This window comes from Castanea sativa, chromosome 12 (assembly GCF_040712315.1).
Source record: "Castanea sativa cultivar Marrone di Chiusa Pesio chromosome 12, ASM4071231v1".
NCBI lineage: Eukaryota > Viridiplantae > Streptophyta > Magnoliopsida > Fagales > Fagaceae > Castanea > Castanea sativa.
In genome coordinates, this window is record NC_134024.1 from 4,012,931 (window position 1) to 4,029,149 (window position 16,219).

General features: G+C 33.5%; 1 protein-coding gene across 2 annotated transcripts; it reads right to left on the minus strand.

Moving 5' to 3' along the window:
* Positions 1-1,433: 1,433 nt before the first annotated feature.
* On the minus strand, positions 1,434-11,036 carry LOC142621374 (O-fucosyltransferase 9). Of its 2 annotated transcripts, XM_075794690.1 has the most exons (10): positions 10,316-11,026; positions 7,474-7,546; positions 6,677-6,753; positions 6,264-6,352; positions 4,652-4,849; positions 3,789-3,993; positions 3,525-3,692; positions 2,929-3,096; positions 2,618-2,808; positions 1,434-1,862 (listed from the first exon to the last, which is right to left on the minus strand). In XM_075794690.1, the coding sequence occupies exons 1-10, from the start codon at positions 10,727-10,729 to the stop codon at positions 1,694-1,696; spliced, it is 1,752 nt and encodes a 583-aa protein (XP_075650805.1). In that variant the 5' UTR covers positions 10,730-11,026; the 3' UTR covers positions 1,434-1,693. The 2 variants fall into 2 exon arrangements, with proteins under 2 accessions (XP_075650805.1, XP_075650806.1); XM_075794691.1 differs by lacking the exon at positions 1,434-1,862 and having other exon boundaries at positions 2,636-2,794; positions 10,316-11,036.
* Between the last annotated feature and the right edge of the window lie 5,183 nt (positions 11,037-16,219).

The window sequence follows — 16,219 nt, forward strand, 5'->3', positions numbered from 1 at the left end:
TTTCCAGACATAAAGGGTCAAAATGAAAACAATTCCAAACTTTACCGGTTAAAAGTAGGTGAAACTACGATATTGGTCCCTTAAGTTTACCATGTGTAAGCAATTGGACCCTTAAGTTTGCAATGTGCACAATTAGTACTTCAAGTTTTCAAAATGAGCAAGATAAGTCTTTTTACTAACTGCTATTAACGGTGTTACTTACGTGGCTAACAAATAATGACTTGGCATTTTATTTTGAGGTGGCATATTTTAATTAAAAAATTACAAATTAAAATTACAGAAACAGGTCCCAGCATTTTTTTTTTTTTTTTTTGCGTAAACTGAAATTTTATTAAATGTAAACGAAACACACTTTAAAAGGTCTTACAACACCACAAACTTCACAGCCCAACCGGGCTGATAAGATACATACACTAACAAGATATATATTAACACAACAACTACACATAACTGCAACAAAATACAGAAACCGAATAAACTAAAATAGCTAAACATTTGCAGACACTCTATGGGATGAAACAAAACCCATGGAATCCCAGTAGAGGCATAGCAGCAAAAAAGCACGGCATGTATAATATAGCACTTCGCAGCGTCTTTGCTTCTTTTTTGTTGTTTCTTTCTTTTATTTTCTTTAAATGTTTGATTTGGTTTTTGTTTTGTGGTTGAGGGTTAAACTCAAATGGGTTTTGTTTTCTGGGTTTGAGATTCTATTTTTATGAATTTTGTTTTGTTGGTGGGGTTAAATTCAACTGGGTTTTATTTTATTTGAAACAAGAAGACCACCAAAACAGTAAACACCAAAAAACAAAAAATGAAGAAGAATACCTTAGACCACCAGTGTGTGGGTTCGTGCTAGAGAGATAGGAAATAAAAATAAAAAGAAGAAAGAAGAAGACAATTAGTGGGTTTCGTGCAGGACCAAAAAAAAAAAGAAGTCACATTTGGAAGAGAAGAAGAAGTTGTCTATGTTTACATCAGTGGATCCCACGAATTTTGATATATTTACAATTGGTAGAAAAAAAAAAGTTTTTTTTTTTTTTAATTTGGTGCCGTTGTAAAAAAAAATTTATCATGTGTACTTTTAATTTGTAATTTTTTAATTAAAATGTGTCACATCATTAAAATAAAATGTCAAGTCATTATCCGTTAGCCACATAAGTAACACCGTTAATGAAAGTTAGTAAAAAGACTTATATTGCTCATTTTATAAATTTGAGAGACCAATTGCTCACGCTTCAAACTTAAAGGACTAATATTGTAATTTCGCTTTAAAAGTATATGCAAACATAAAACAATCAAATAGTCGTTTTACATTACCTAAATTAGAAACCAGAAATTATGCAATATTTTTTTATAAGTAGCCATTAAGCAATATTAATGGACAACAAATCTACAGGGAAAGATTGAAGCATGTCACCAAATCAAAATTAGTCTTGACAAAAGAAAAAAATGCTACATATAATTTAATGCTAGATTCCTTTAGTAAATCATTACAAGTTACAGCGTCATGTACATTGAATTTTGAGTACAAAACTACCAATCTTACTGAGTCAATGAACCTCAAAGAATCAAAACCTCAAAAGCTCTCCTATCAACTTAAACGAAAGAATCATTTAAGAATTCAATTGAATAATACACTAATAAATACAGGTGTGAAAAATTTGTGATCCTACGTATTTGTACATTCAAAGTTTCAAGCAAGTCTTGTTGTGTTACTGCTTTCACTTCTTGCTTCTGCTAGTTTACACATGCAATCTGGCATAGGAAAGGTGTAGAGTGACCCGCTAGGCTTCTTCACTTCAAATCCCTTATGATCACTGTGGCGAAGCATGTCTTGCATTGGTCGACTAAAGTCTTCCCATCTAGAGAAGTCAAATAAAAAAAGTAATGAATCAAATGATAAAATTCTATGCTTATTATGGCTATTATTGAGAATAGAAGCAATAATGAAATTTAATAAAAAAAATTTTTGGAGGGAGGGTTGGGAGTGATATTTGAGGACCGATAACATTCATTACAAAGTACGTGCTTATTAAAAACAGGGAAGCTAGAAATTATTATGCAAGGAGCCAAAAATCTTACGAGGTAGCACCAGAAGCCACTTCGTGAAGGTGCACATAGCCTGACATACAATATTTGCATGCTGGGATACTTCCAAATCAAGGATATTTCTCAGGACATTTATCTACATTTCATCCTTTTTTGAACATAACTAAGACCATTTTGGACACATCCTACATATTTCAAGCATAATTTTAAATGTTCTAAGTGCTTAGGAACCATCTGCTGTGGATCTATAGCATAGTGCTTTGTAGATAACGACAAGTTTCAAAACATGTAGTTCTTTAATTATTTTCATTGTCCAATGGGCCATATAATCTAATTCAAACTGAACAGAAGACAAATAAAATGTATAAATCATTCAAGCTCTTTTGTTCTTGGTACACAAACAAGAAGCAAAGTGAGGGAGATTGATTTTGCATCAACTGATTTGATTTTTAGGATAACCGGTAACTATTGATGATCAATTCTGTTTAGCCGAATAAAAGTTTAGTTTCAGAAGTGCTACTTATAGAATTCAGAAATTAAAACTGAAAAATGAAAGACTGCCTTGTACCTGATATCAGGCCTATCAAATAATAATGCTAGTTTCCTCTTATCAGGTTTGATTGTCTTAGCATGTCCTCCATAAAAGTAGCGCCTGTGACCCATCAAGAAGTGGGGAAAATTTCCACCCTGAGTTGTGACAAACACTTCACTGTGAAGACACACCGTATAATCAAGAGCAGCCAACCTAGATGAATGGCCCTACATCAGAAACTTCAGTATTAAAAAGACTGACTTATTCCTAGCTCTATCTTCTTTTCTACTAGATGATTGTCTGGTTCCTAGTTGTAAAAAGGGCTTGCACCATAGCTTGTAGGATACCTTAAATGGAGCAAGTTCTTCAGGAGTGGCTAAAGTATCTTTTGTCTCTAAACGTGGAAACATCTGTTTAAGCGGAGCCATGTACTTTTCCGCTTTATAGATTTTTCCAGCTGCAACATATACTGAGGTGTTATTATCGAAACCCATGCCCCTAAGCATCATTCCAACCTATAGCACGAATAGGAAGTGAACAGATCAGCAGACATGAATCAGAATCCAAGGACATGAAAAAGTCACAGTTGCAACAGTAATGCCTTAGTTTTTGAATCAAACTGAGTTTACCATCAGGTTTAGATGAAAGAAACGTGTTCATATGCATTTCACAAGTAATAAATAATGATTGACAGGAGACCTGAAATATGCATGCTTATGTTTTTAAGAGGCCCACTCATATATTGTGAGGGATTAGAGTTTTTAATAGTAGAAATGAGAACTCTTAGATACTGCTAAAGACTCAAAGAACCCAGATGGCAGATATTTTCAGAGCTTTGAATACTAAGATTTGTATAAAGGAAAAAAAGAGTATATTACAAGACAAGGGGGAAAAAATAGAGAAATTACCAAAAATAAGAATAAGTTAATGCGTTTGTGTATACCTCCAATGGAGTTAAAGGGCATTTTCCATCTACCCGATTTGCACCAGGCCTTATTACTCTACCCCTTCTTCTGAATTTTCCTCTCCAACTTCTTTCACGTGCAATATCCATTTCACGTTTCTCTTCCTCCCCTCCATCATACTCACAGCATGAAAATGCTACCATGTCCTTTGAAAGAGGAAAATTGGCACTTAGAAATGATCTAGGACATGGCTACTTTCATAAATCATACAAGACAAAAGAATGCAGGGACAAGAATAACACCTCCTCAAAACGAAGATGCACTGAAACGTATTTACCCCCACTCTGGGAGCTATTCTTAACCATCCGATCAACCATATTCTCTGCAAGCCTTCTTATAGGCCCTGAAAACCTTAGTGCTTCATAATTGGCTAAGCATCTAAGCCATTGGACATTTGAAGGAACTTCTTGGGCCAACCTATTTGAGAAGGGTGCAATGCGTACAGCCCTGCACCAAGAAATGTGGAAAACATATAATTTGTCAAAGACATGTTACAAGCCCATCAATAGAAAAGAGATCAGAGGGTTGCATAGGTAACTGTAGGAAACCTGAAGGCAATTTAAATAATTGATTGCAGTAGAAAAGTATATACGTAATAATGTCCCCAAATATTGCATAAAACAAGCTTCTATATATGCGTGTCTTTGATAATTATAGCCCAATGCTAATGATAGATGGCAAAATAATCACATCCCTAAATAGAACAAGCAGAACATTTTTAGGAGTTCTGTCCACGCATCATTATTTTTCAGTTGAAAATTTTTATTTTTTCCTTTTAAGTATTTAAAACACAATTTTTGTCATCTTCATCCTCAATTATGTGAAACAATCCACTTTACCAAAAGGTGGCAAATGTTCTTTGCATCAGTTGGACAAGAAGTCAATTATAATTTACAGATATAACCACAAATCAACCTAACAAAGCATTGTCTATACTTGTCCATTATGTGAAAGTAACAGACAATGCCATGAGATTATGCAAAAACCATGGCGTAAACAAAAAGGTATTAAGGTTATTTTTTATTTATTTTTAAGGTTAGTTTATAATAATTACCATTGTGAATTGTTCACATACTCAGAATTGAAAGAGACAAAAATCTCATACCCCATTTGCACCAGCTTTGGTAGGACCTTTTGAAGATAGTAGGTTGGACTTGACCAACCTTTTACTCTCAAATTCACAATCTTACTTATGTTATTGTCAAACCGCTGAAGTATATCTTCTGGGAGCTCTCTGACCACATTAACGTGATTTTTGAGTGCATATATGAAGAAATCTTCATCAAAAATGTCCCCAAACTTGCTGCAATTCCAGCAAAAATAAGATGAGAAAATCATATTATATTTGATTCGATCAAGATTCAAGGCTCTTTCGAATGTAAAAAATAAAAAAAATAAAACTAACAAGAAAATGTTAGGCGAATATATGTTTTGGAGTGTATGCCTTGTTTTTGTTATAGTCATAATAACCTTTGTTATTCCGCAACAGTTTTTAAACTGTCAATTTCCAAAGTATAGATCCCACTACAGAGGCATGCCAATTTACTCAAACCCATTCACTGATTTAAAACAAATCAAGGTTCACTTATCCCACATATCAAATTTAAAGTACATCTTAATTCAAAAATAGGTAGCTGCTTTAATCTCTAATACGTGTCACATGTTCTATATATCATAGCCATGATTCACAAATATGATTACTTAATAAATTCTCCCTTTCTTTACCTTCATAACAAAATTAAACTTTAATAAAACTTAAAACCCTTAGAACAACAAAATAAATCGTTCAACTCCAACCATGCATAATGTATCAACAAAGAAGCATCCCTAACTTAACAATTAATACTACACAATGCAACTTCCTCCCTTACATGAGCAAGGTGGCAGGTGAAGTCATGGGTTTAAAACCCACCTAGAAAATTAATCATCCATGCCTCCTCAAACAAGGCATCACCCACATGACCACAATGTTTACTAACTACAAAGGTTAGACATTCAATCAAAATATATTTTCCACATATGGACACTCCCTCCACCCTGCTTGCCTTAATTAAAGACCTTGAAAGGATGTTGTTAAGAAGGAAGAGCTCCCATTCTGCAAAAACATCTCATTGTCCGCGTCACGCTTGCTAAGTTAGGGGCTGGAAGACAGAAAACAGTGATAATGTTTTGAGAACTTAAGAACAGAACATGAAAATAATTTGTCTGTTCCCTTCAAAACTGATTTTGCAAAAAAAAAAGTTGCAGATTTTCACCTTAAAAGCTTGCCTACAGATATTTGGAACTAATCTGCAAACCCATGGCCCTAGACCTAGTAGGATGGTGTAATATGATCTATGTAATCAAGGGAAGAAGTTGGCTTACGGGAGTCTTGAGTTAATTTATGCCTATATTGTGAAGAGCTTTTTTACCCTCATAACTGTGCAAAACTTAGAATAATAGGAAGGATGCGGTGGTCAACATGAAGATCCTCTAGTAAAGAAGGATATTCCAGCTGTCAAAGCGGCTGGATCTGCCAGATTGGCCAGAAAAACCAAGTTGAAGGAGCATTTGTCCAATAAAAACCACTCTGGCCCCATCCTAATACCTAATTGCTTCCATGTATCTTAAGCACCACTAGGCAAAGTTATTTAATAAAAATAACCATAACAAAAGAACCACTAAATATGTGGATGAAGATGATGATCATAGAAACACCAACAATAGCAGCAACATACCTGGAATCTCGCCAAACACTATTTAAATGAAAAATTGGAATGACAAGAGTTGCATTCAGTAATCCAGCCACCGCAACTGCATCGCATATCTGTGTAGAAAGGATGGAAAAATTACCAAATAAATTTTAATGCAGTGTAAGATATACTTGAAAAATCTATTACATTCATCCCATTATCATTCAATATCTGACTAATCAGAGATATATGTCAGCAAAATGCTCTAATGTCTTCCAACAAAATCTGAATTGGAGCAGATTTACCATCAGCCAAAGACCAAAAGTCATCAAGGTCACCAAATCATCCTGTCTAACCCACAGAATTATTTCCATCTATGATCTAAGGCAGTATTACCATATTCAACCAATCTTTCTAGGGAAAAAAAGAGAAATAACATTTGAAGAAACAAAACATACCGATAAGCGCTGTTGGTTCAACCCACCATTTGCTTCAATTATTAGGAAACCATTTGACTTTGGCAATTCTGAGAAACCTTAAAGTATAAAAGACAGCGCTCAGCTACTCATAATTCCTTGACATGCAAAATGTAATGTCCAAATACAACAAAAATGAAATATTAGGAAACACAAATAGTAATATGATGAGGCATGCTATCCTCTGCTATTAAAATTTCCTATCAATATTTCACTCCTAAGTTACGCGCAGAGGCCAATTAAATCAAACATAGCATTACACGTGTCAAAAAAAAATGGTATATGCATTATGCAGCATGCTTCAAGTTATTCAACATATGCATGATGCTGAACAGAAAATTTAGCGTAAGCAGCTTTGGCCAGGCATCATTTAACAAGAAGAGGAGAGAAAATTGCTTGAGATGGTCTGATCAGATGAAAGGTAGATCCATACATATACTATTGTCTAAAACTGGTGTGAGGAGTACCGGTAAGAATGGATCTCATCATTAATGATGCATGAGAGAATATTGCCTTAGAAAGAACCATATGCAAAGAAGGATCACTACACCCAACCCCAAACAGTCTGAAAAAGGAATTAGCAATTAGATCCCATGAGCTCTAACCTGAATAGCACTTCCTCCCCCATAAGAATGGGGTGAAAAGTGTAGTAGTAGTTTAAGATCTCATGGGTGTATGAGTAACTAACAAAAGAAAAAAAAACAATTATAGACTATAGCGGGCAATCCATTAAAATAAATAGTAGTCATGTTAAGTAACACTCTATAGAAAACCCAAACCTGTTGTTGAAATACTCTTGTCAACACAAGGCTTCCAACCTTGACGCCCAGTTGAATTCCATGCCATCATCAACTGCATGATTTCCATTGCAGAATATTTTTAGTCATATAAGTACACATAGGGTGTAAATAAAATTTAAAAAAAAATAAATAAATAAGGCATAACAATTGAAGATTAATTCCTGAAGCAGCACAAAATATTAAAAATAATGATATAAAATATTACACTCAAAGTCATTTTATTGAATGACTGCACAGTTCAATATAGGAAAGGAGTTGCATCAAAGAACAATAGGAAACAATGTATAAAGAAAGAAGGTGGGGAAAAAAAGAAATGTCATTTAAACAATAAAAGAAAGAAAGAAAAGGTAAAAGTAAAAGATGCATGACCTATGGAAATTACTAAACAACAAATCAACAAATGGAGCCAAAGCATGCCAAACACATTTCTGATAGGGTTCACCAATGAAAATATAACAAAAAATAATACTAATAATAATAATAACAACAACAAAATCTGGAGTAAAAAAGAAAACCATTCACTGTAGTTATATGGTTTAGTAAAGACCTATGTCATCACAAGAAGGTAAAGTACATTGTTGATAGGGTACAAAAGAGAGGAATTAGATGTGGATGTCATTGTGGATTACCTGAAAAATGTAAAATCTGGGACAGAACTTAAAACAGTTGGACATGAACAGAGTATTTCTCCAATTTAAAACAACATGCTCGAAGGAACACTTCAATGAGGTAGGGTGTTATTAATCATTGTCTTTCATGTATCCTTTTTGGCCTCTGGCCTCCCTCTTAACTTTGTAAATTCTTTGGCTCACAAGTAAAACTCCCTATTGACAACAATAGTAGGTCCTCAAAAATCCATATTAATTCCTCAACTTTCCTTTTTTCGCTTAGTAGCAACTCTACCTTTAACCTACTAGGCTCATTAATATTTGAATCTTCTCATCAACCGAAATGAATGCATGTGCGCTTACCGTTACCCAAAATTATCTTGTGATATTTCTAATCCACAGTTTTAACTCATCAAAACACGTCTAATAATCTAAGAGCATCCGTAGTAGATGTGTCAAATGTGCCAAATGCCAAATATTTGGCACATTTGGCACACCAAACACAAAAACGAAGCATTATCAGATGTGCTATATGTGCCATAATTATGCAACACTAAATAGTACCATGGCAATTTTGCCACAGTACGGATGGATGTTGCAAAATATTTTTATTATTTTTATTCAACTTTTCTCTCTCCTCCCACTTCTTTAATTCATTTTTTTCTCTCTCCTCACAATCTCTCTCTCTCTCTCTCTCTCTCTCTCTCAACTGGTCTCTCTCTCCCTCTTCAAATCAGATTTCCGGCCTTCTCAACATTGAATTGAACAAACATTTTTCTCAAAAATTCCAGCCTTCAAACCCGAAAATCTTCCCTGCCGATCTTGATCTCACCAATCTCGGTCTCGGTCTCGATCCCTGCCAATCTCGATCTCGATCTCGCCTCTGTCAGCTTCTCCTTGCCGATCTCAATCTCGCCGCCTCATTTTCCAATCCTAGCCGCCGATCTCGCCAGTCCTCGCCGCTAATCTCGCCATCTCATTCTCCACAGCTCGCCGCCGACATCCACAGCCCTCACCTGCGTTTTCGATGCTCCAGCATTTTCGATGTGGTTGAGTTTTTTTTTTTTCCTCTTTTTTTGAGGTTTTTGGATTTGGAATTTGCTAGTGTTGTTGGTGTTGTTTCTGTTGATGTTGTTGGTTTGTTGCTATTGTTGGTGTTGGTTTGTTGCTGTCGATGTTGTTGATCGGCGTTGTTTTTTTTTTTTTGGTTAACATTGATCGGCGTTGGAGAGAATATATCATTTTAATGTATAGTAAATATTATTTTAATGTATAGAATTGAAAGATAAAACATCTGATAAATGGGATGTTGTAAAATGATGTGGTAAAATAATAAAGTAGGCTTTTGATGTTAGAAAATGGCATTTTTTTTGCAACATCTGCTGTGGATGCTCTTAGTGTGCGTTTGCGTTTTTTTTTTTGGCTGGTTCCATGGCACTGTTCATGGACCAGCCAACCCTTAAAAAATGCATGAACAGTGTTTTTGCCTTTTAAAAAATATTTTGCTACAATATTTTCAACAAAATAAACGGTATCCAAACAAACCCTCAATCAACGACAACAATGCAACTTAGCATAAAATCTTTATTCCAAATCAAATGCAACATGGCTTCAAAGTCATTCATCAATCTGACAATTTTCGCATTCTTAGAACCAATAAAACCTTACATCTACATACACTCCAACCATAAAAAGAGGTCCATAAACCCTTAATTTTCTTCTATAAGTTAGTTTTGACACCAAGGGAAGAGGGAACAGCAGATTCGAAAGTACATTGATGTCCATAAATTAAACCCATTCTTAATGCATACCCTCCTTTCTAAAGCATTAATAGATACCAAATGATTTGAACTGAGTTGGGTTCTCCAATTGATTGTTCTTTACCATTACAAAGACGCCAAATTAGTTTCTTTTTAAGTCTTGGCGGGATTCAAACACAACAAAAAAAACTCTTTACCAGCTAACCTAACTGGAACCCACTACTACTTTCCAAAGCTTGTTGAACTACCATACTAATTTTTCAACCGTTCTCAACGAGATTTCATAAACCAAACCGTAAAAACACAATAAATCAAAGTCAATTATAACACATTTTTCCAAACCCACAAAAATTCACACAAAGCATAATAAGTAACATTAATAAATACAACTAAAAATTCATTCTTTTTCCACAAATAAGCTAAATTTCAAAGAGAGGGGCAAAAAAACGGTACCGCATTGACTCTACTCCCATTACTCTCAGCCTCCATTAACGGCCACAACTTCTCAAAAACCTGAGGGCTCCGATAAACCGAACCGGGCGCCATTGCCGTCGTCCGATGCTTGCTACTATGCACAACAACTCCAACCACAGTGTGCTTCAAATTCACCACATCAAACCCCACCGACCCCATGTACAGCAGCATCAGCGAAATGTACAGCACCGGCGCGAACAACAGCACGCCTCGCCTCCGAAACACCGCCGACACGAACACGTACACCACTCTCTCCACCGCGCTCGTCTGCTTCGAGCTCCGGCCGCCGGCGCAGAGCTTGTTCCGGCCGTGCCGGAACCGCGGAGACGACGGCGGCGATGACGTCGACGACGAAGTCCTCGCCGATGAGCCAAGCCTACTGTAGCCGTGCATTTTTGAAAAAAAAAAAAGCTAGGGTTTCTGAATTTGACAATTGAGCTAAGCAAAATTCCGCATTTTTAAAGTGAGAGTTTAAAGTTTAAAGTGTGATTATATAATTTATAGATTGAAAAACTTTAAAAATTGCTTTACAGTTGGAAAAGGTTTGAGCTTTTGAATTTGAGATTCTCGGGAAAAGGAAAAGGTTTTCCGTTGAAAAAGATTAAACAGAGAGTGAGTGAGAACTGAGAACTGAAGAGTTGAATAGAATTGTTGTTAAACACAGATAGAGAGAGAGAGAGAGAGAGAGAGAGTAACTGTGGAATAAAGAAGATCACGTGGTACGGTCTGTCGTTTTATAGAGAGACAGAGAGAGAAGAGCGGAGGTGGGGTTGGTGTGTGATACTGATAGTATCTGACATGTGTAGTTTTGTTTTCTGGGTAATGAACAGTGTTGGAATTTGTAGTGAGAAGTGAAGTAAAATTTTTACTCTGTTTTGAAGGCAAGTGTTTTATAGTGGCGTGGAAGTTTTTCTTTACTTTTTAGGCAAGTGTTGAGGTGAGAATGAGATCAAGTTATTCATGGATGAGGAAGTATTTTTAGATGAGTTGTGTTAAAGGACACCGGAATGAGAAAGTATTTTTAGATGGGTTGTGTTAAGGAGTCTAAATCTTCTGTCTCACTTTTTCTGCTCCACTTTATACTCCACTAATAAAAACTTGCCACGTGTCCACCTAATTAATTAAATACTATTATTATTGACTTATTAATGCTACCGTTATTAATTAATAGTAGTATTTAATTAATTAAGTGAACACGTGGCAAGTTTTTATTAGTGGAATATAGAGTGGAGCAGGAAAAGTGGGACAGAAGATTTGGATTCTGTGTTAAGGAACACCATAATATACTTTTGGGTAACTTTTTTAAATTTTAGCAGCTTTTCAGTTTTTGACAATTTTTTTAATTTTTTCTTTTGACAATTTCTTTTCTTTAAGTGAAACACAAAACAAAAAAAAAAAATTAACAAGTCTCGTCAGGTGCTTGTTAACATTTTCCTTTTTAGATTTGAAAAATGAGTGGAGGAGGAGGTATTTTTAGAAAGGGAAAATTAATGGATTGAGGAACTATTTTCAAAAAGGGAAATTTAATGGATGAGAAAGTATGTTTTTTGTTTTTGTTTTTATTTTGAGAATTTACAATTTTTTATAGTAAATAATAAAAAAACAATTAATTTTTTGATAAATTTTTATATTTTCTAAAAGAGTAGTATTAAATTTTTTTTTAAATTGTCAATTAACAAATGGTCACACCAGTTAATCAAACCTATATATTTGTGATGGTGTCAAAAGTTTTGTAATAATATATTTTGTCTTTATTATTACATATTTTATTAATAATTACCATAATTATAAATTTTCATATTATTTTATAATAATAAAAAAAGATGAATAAAACATGTTATGTTGAACCCTAAACCCTCAAGTACATTGTGCAGGGCATGAGTTATTAACTAATAAATGGCTATTGCTATAATATCAAGTTCCACATAACACATAAATAAAATAAATATCTATTAATATCAACCATAATTATCAAATTTCAACAAAAAATAAAATTTTGAGAGAAAAATATCATATTTTATAAGATTGATTTAGTGAGAATTTATAATGATAATAACAACATCAAATAATTAATTCAGTATTAATAAGCATAATTAAGTTTTCTCACTTTGTATTATCCTTAAATATATAATTAATTATTTTATATAATTAAAATAAATATAACATAACAAACTTTTAACTTCTTTATTCATAAAAAATTAAATTATTTAATTAAAATTTTAAATATAAAATATAATTTAATCAATAACTATCTATGTATCTTCCTTAAAAAAAAAAAAAAAAAATTATCCATGTATAACATTATTGTTTGTGTGTTTATGGGTTAGAGTGAGTGTAAAAGTGTCGGTGTCGGGGGCATCAAGAAATAGTCTTCCGATCGGAATTATGTAAAACATCCTTTTTCATTTTACAACAATGGTTGTGCAGTGATTGGCGGCTTTGGCTTTTTCAAAAAAAAAAATAATTGAGACTTTTAGCTTTAGGTGGGGCCGATATTTTTTTTTCTTTATTTAATAATAGTGTTCACTTGATTACTTCTAAAGCTAGTTTATTTAATGATCAAAAAAGTTGGTTTATTTAATTTATTAATTATAACATTTTTTATATAAGATAGAAATTATACTATAGTATAATTTAAGTGTATATATGTGTGAAACTTTCTCTTGGAGACTTAAATCTCAGCCCTTGCCTCCCACACCCCATAAACACTTATACTTATGGAGTAACTACTGCACCAAGAATACAATGTAGTTATTAATTATAACCTTTTAAAGTGGATTATATTGTTCAAATTTTCACCAATTTATAGCAAATCCCACAATTTAAAAATAAACTAAATATGTCACAAAATTTAAATCATACCAAAAAGACACTTATAATATATTAGCGCGTGCGAAGAAGCTTTTTAGTTTTTTGCCTAGAGATTTTCCTATTTGAAAAAAAAAAAAGAACGTAAAAGAAGCAAGAAAAAAAAAAGTGTCTATTTAAATAAATAAAAAAACATAAGGGATGAGGAAGAAAAGATTGCAATATATATATATATATATGTGTGTGTGTGTGTCTATTTAAATTTAAAAAATAATTAGATAAAGATTAAATATTAAACTTGTGGGGGTCAGTAATTCTCAAAAAGATTCTATAAACCTTTAAGAGAAATTCTTACCTAGGTGACGGATTGGCACAATTTATTTATCTAATAAACAAGGTGAAAACTCTACAACGAGAAGCTCAAACAACTAATTTAAAGAAGCAAGATTGTATTAATATTACTAGCAATAACCATTACACACTTTTCCAGTGGTACTGGGACTCAAAGATAAAGGAATATCTCATCTCCTATTTTTGTTATCTCTTCCTTAGTCTATTTTTTCTCATCCTCCCCCCCCCCTCTTTGTTGCCATCCTCCCTTTTTTATAGGCATTCTCCTTTCCTTATCCCTCTAGCCGGTTTACCCCTAACTGGATCTTTTTGAGATATTTTTCCCTCTTCTATTGGTTTTCCTTCCATTCTTATCTTGAAACAGGACTTTTGGGGGGGGAGGGGGTGTTTGTGTTGTTCAAGTTGTTCTATATGTATTTAATATGGCAAAAATTAGGTGAAGAACCTCTCATTAATGTGGAGGTGGCAGTCTCTGTGATTCTTATCCCCTTAGGGAATTTCCTGAGGTATATATAGTGAGAATGACACCTCGATTTAAGAAAATGAAATTGGTTTTTCGAGAGCACTCATTTTTTCCAAGATCACCCGTGTGTTATTTCCTAGGATGAAAGTTCCAATGTTGGTGACATATCCAGAACTCCTCGAGAATTATCTGAGGGGACACTTCCCTTTATAATTCATATAGATGGGCCTAGCCCGTCCTTTCTAATATGAGCTTTCAAGCTTTTTGGGATCCAGAATTGAATCCACTCCCCCACACAAAACTCTTCTTAATTAATTATTCAAGGTGGTGGCATATGAAATATGAATATAATAGAATTTCTCAATCTAAATTCTAATGTTAATTTATTAGAGTCATTCCAAATTATTAAAATAATTTGCTAACAGAGTTTATAAAATCTATTATCTATATATAATAATATTGCAAACACACGACTGACAAAACTTTTTCATCCAATGTTGTGACACATCACACATGATCATGAACCAGTTATGATTTTAATGTCAAAGCTGGACCCATTGACTGAACTCGTGGTTTTAGAGAGAGAGAGAGAGAGAGAGAGAGAGAGAATATATAAGAGATTGTGTTGTTGTGTACTTCTTATGTCCAATACTTACCACTCCTTTGAGTTTTGGACAGAGAGACCAGGCTGGGAGAAATCAGAAAATCTTGAGAGTCGGTGAGGTGCAAATTGGCAAAGCAATATATGCAAGTGGGACACCAAGAAAATCTTCATCAGATAAAGAGGGTTCCTTTCAACTTTAATAACCATACAATGCTTGTCTTTTAACTTTAACTCACTTTTCTTCCCTTCTTTTCTTTAATCTGGCCTTTTGTTAAATAATAGTGTACTTTTTACACTCGGTTTACCGTAGATAGTTTTTCACATTTTTTAATGTTTGGTAGCACAAAAAAAATTAGTTAATAAAAAACTATCTTTAGTTAATAAAAAATCTTAATAAAAATAAGACTTATTTTTTATTGGATGTTTTTCAAATTTTTTTTTTTTTGGAAAACAATCTCTCTCTCACGCATCATATCTCTCTTATAAATATTATCTTTTTCTTTACCCTTTATAGCTGCGAGAAACAACTTATTTTAGCGCCTACTCTGTCTCACTATCTCACGGTAAGCTTTCAATTTTCTCATTCTCTTTACTTTTTCTCTCCTCTCATATTCTCATTGCCTCTCCCCCTCTGGTCTCTCCTCTTTTCACAAATCTCTCTCTATTTGTCTCTCACGGTCCACAACTCTTCCTTGCACTGGTAATATTTCATTCTTCTCTACAAAAACCCCAATTTTATAGTTTGCTTTTTGTGTCACTAACGATATATATACTAATTTCATATTTTTATAAGTTTCTTGATTTCAATTACAGTATTCCCATGTTCGACGTTTTTTAATATTAAATTTTATGACCTTTGGCATTTGTTGTGGGGCGGGGTAGTTTGAGTTGAAAATTTGTATGAGAACAAATAGACTACAATTTAGGTGTTTTATATGGTTTTTGATGTTAGTGAGGTCCTAGGATTTTTTTAATTTACACTTTCATTTTTTTTATATAGATATAATAGGGTTTGAAATATACACTATTTTATTCATTATATTTGCTCTATTCAATCTAATTAGTGTAGGTAGAATTTGAATCTGTTGGTTGTACTGTGACAACAAATTTTATTAATTAAACTAATTATAACTCACTCTTTTTTTTCCTCGTTTTTTTTTTTGTTCTATGCAACACTTAAAAAGTTTAGCACGTAAGTTTTAAGTGAACAAATATGACATGGTCAAAAAACAAAAAGGAATTCCCTTAAAAAAAAAAAATATCCTTAATGTTAGTTTGGATTGTGCTAAAGACATTTTTCAATGCGTTTGCGTTTTAAATAGTGAGTCCTGTGCATTATTCACGAGACTTACAAGTATGGAATTCAGCAAAATTTTCATTAAAACTGGGTCTCACGGCATTATTCGTGCATTTAAAAATTATTTTGCTGCAGTATTTTCAGTTTTCAGTCATAAATAGTATCCGAACATACCCTTAATGGAAGACCTCATTTGTTTATAACTGCTAAGTTTTTCCTCTTCCTAGTTAGAAAAGAGAATGGATGAATAAACTCTAATTGAGGAGAATTTAATCATTCGATTTTGTTGATGACATTTATGAGATTAAAGTAACAGTCTATAGTATTGGTATCTTTTATGATGTTTTGTGTATATGGTTT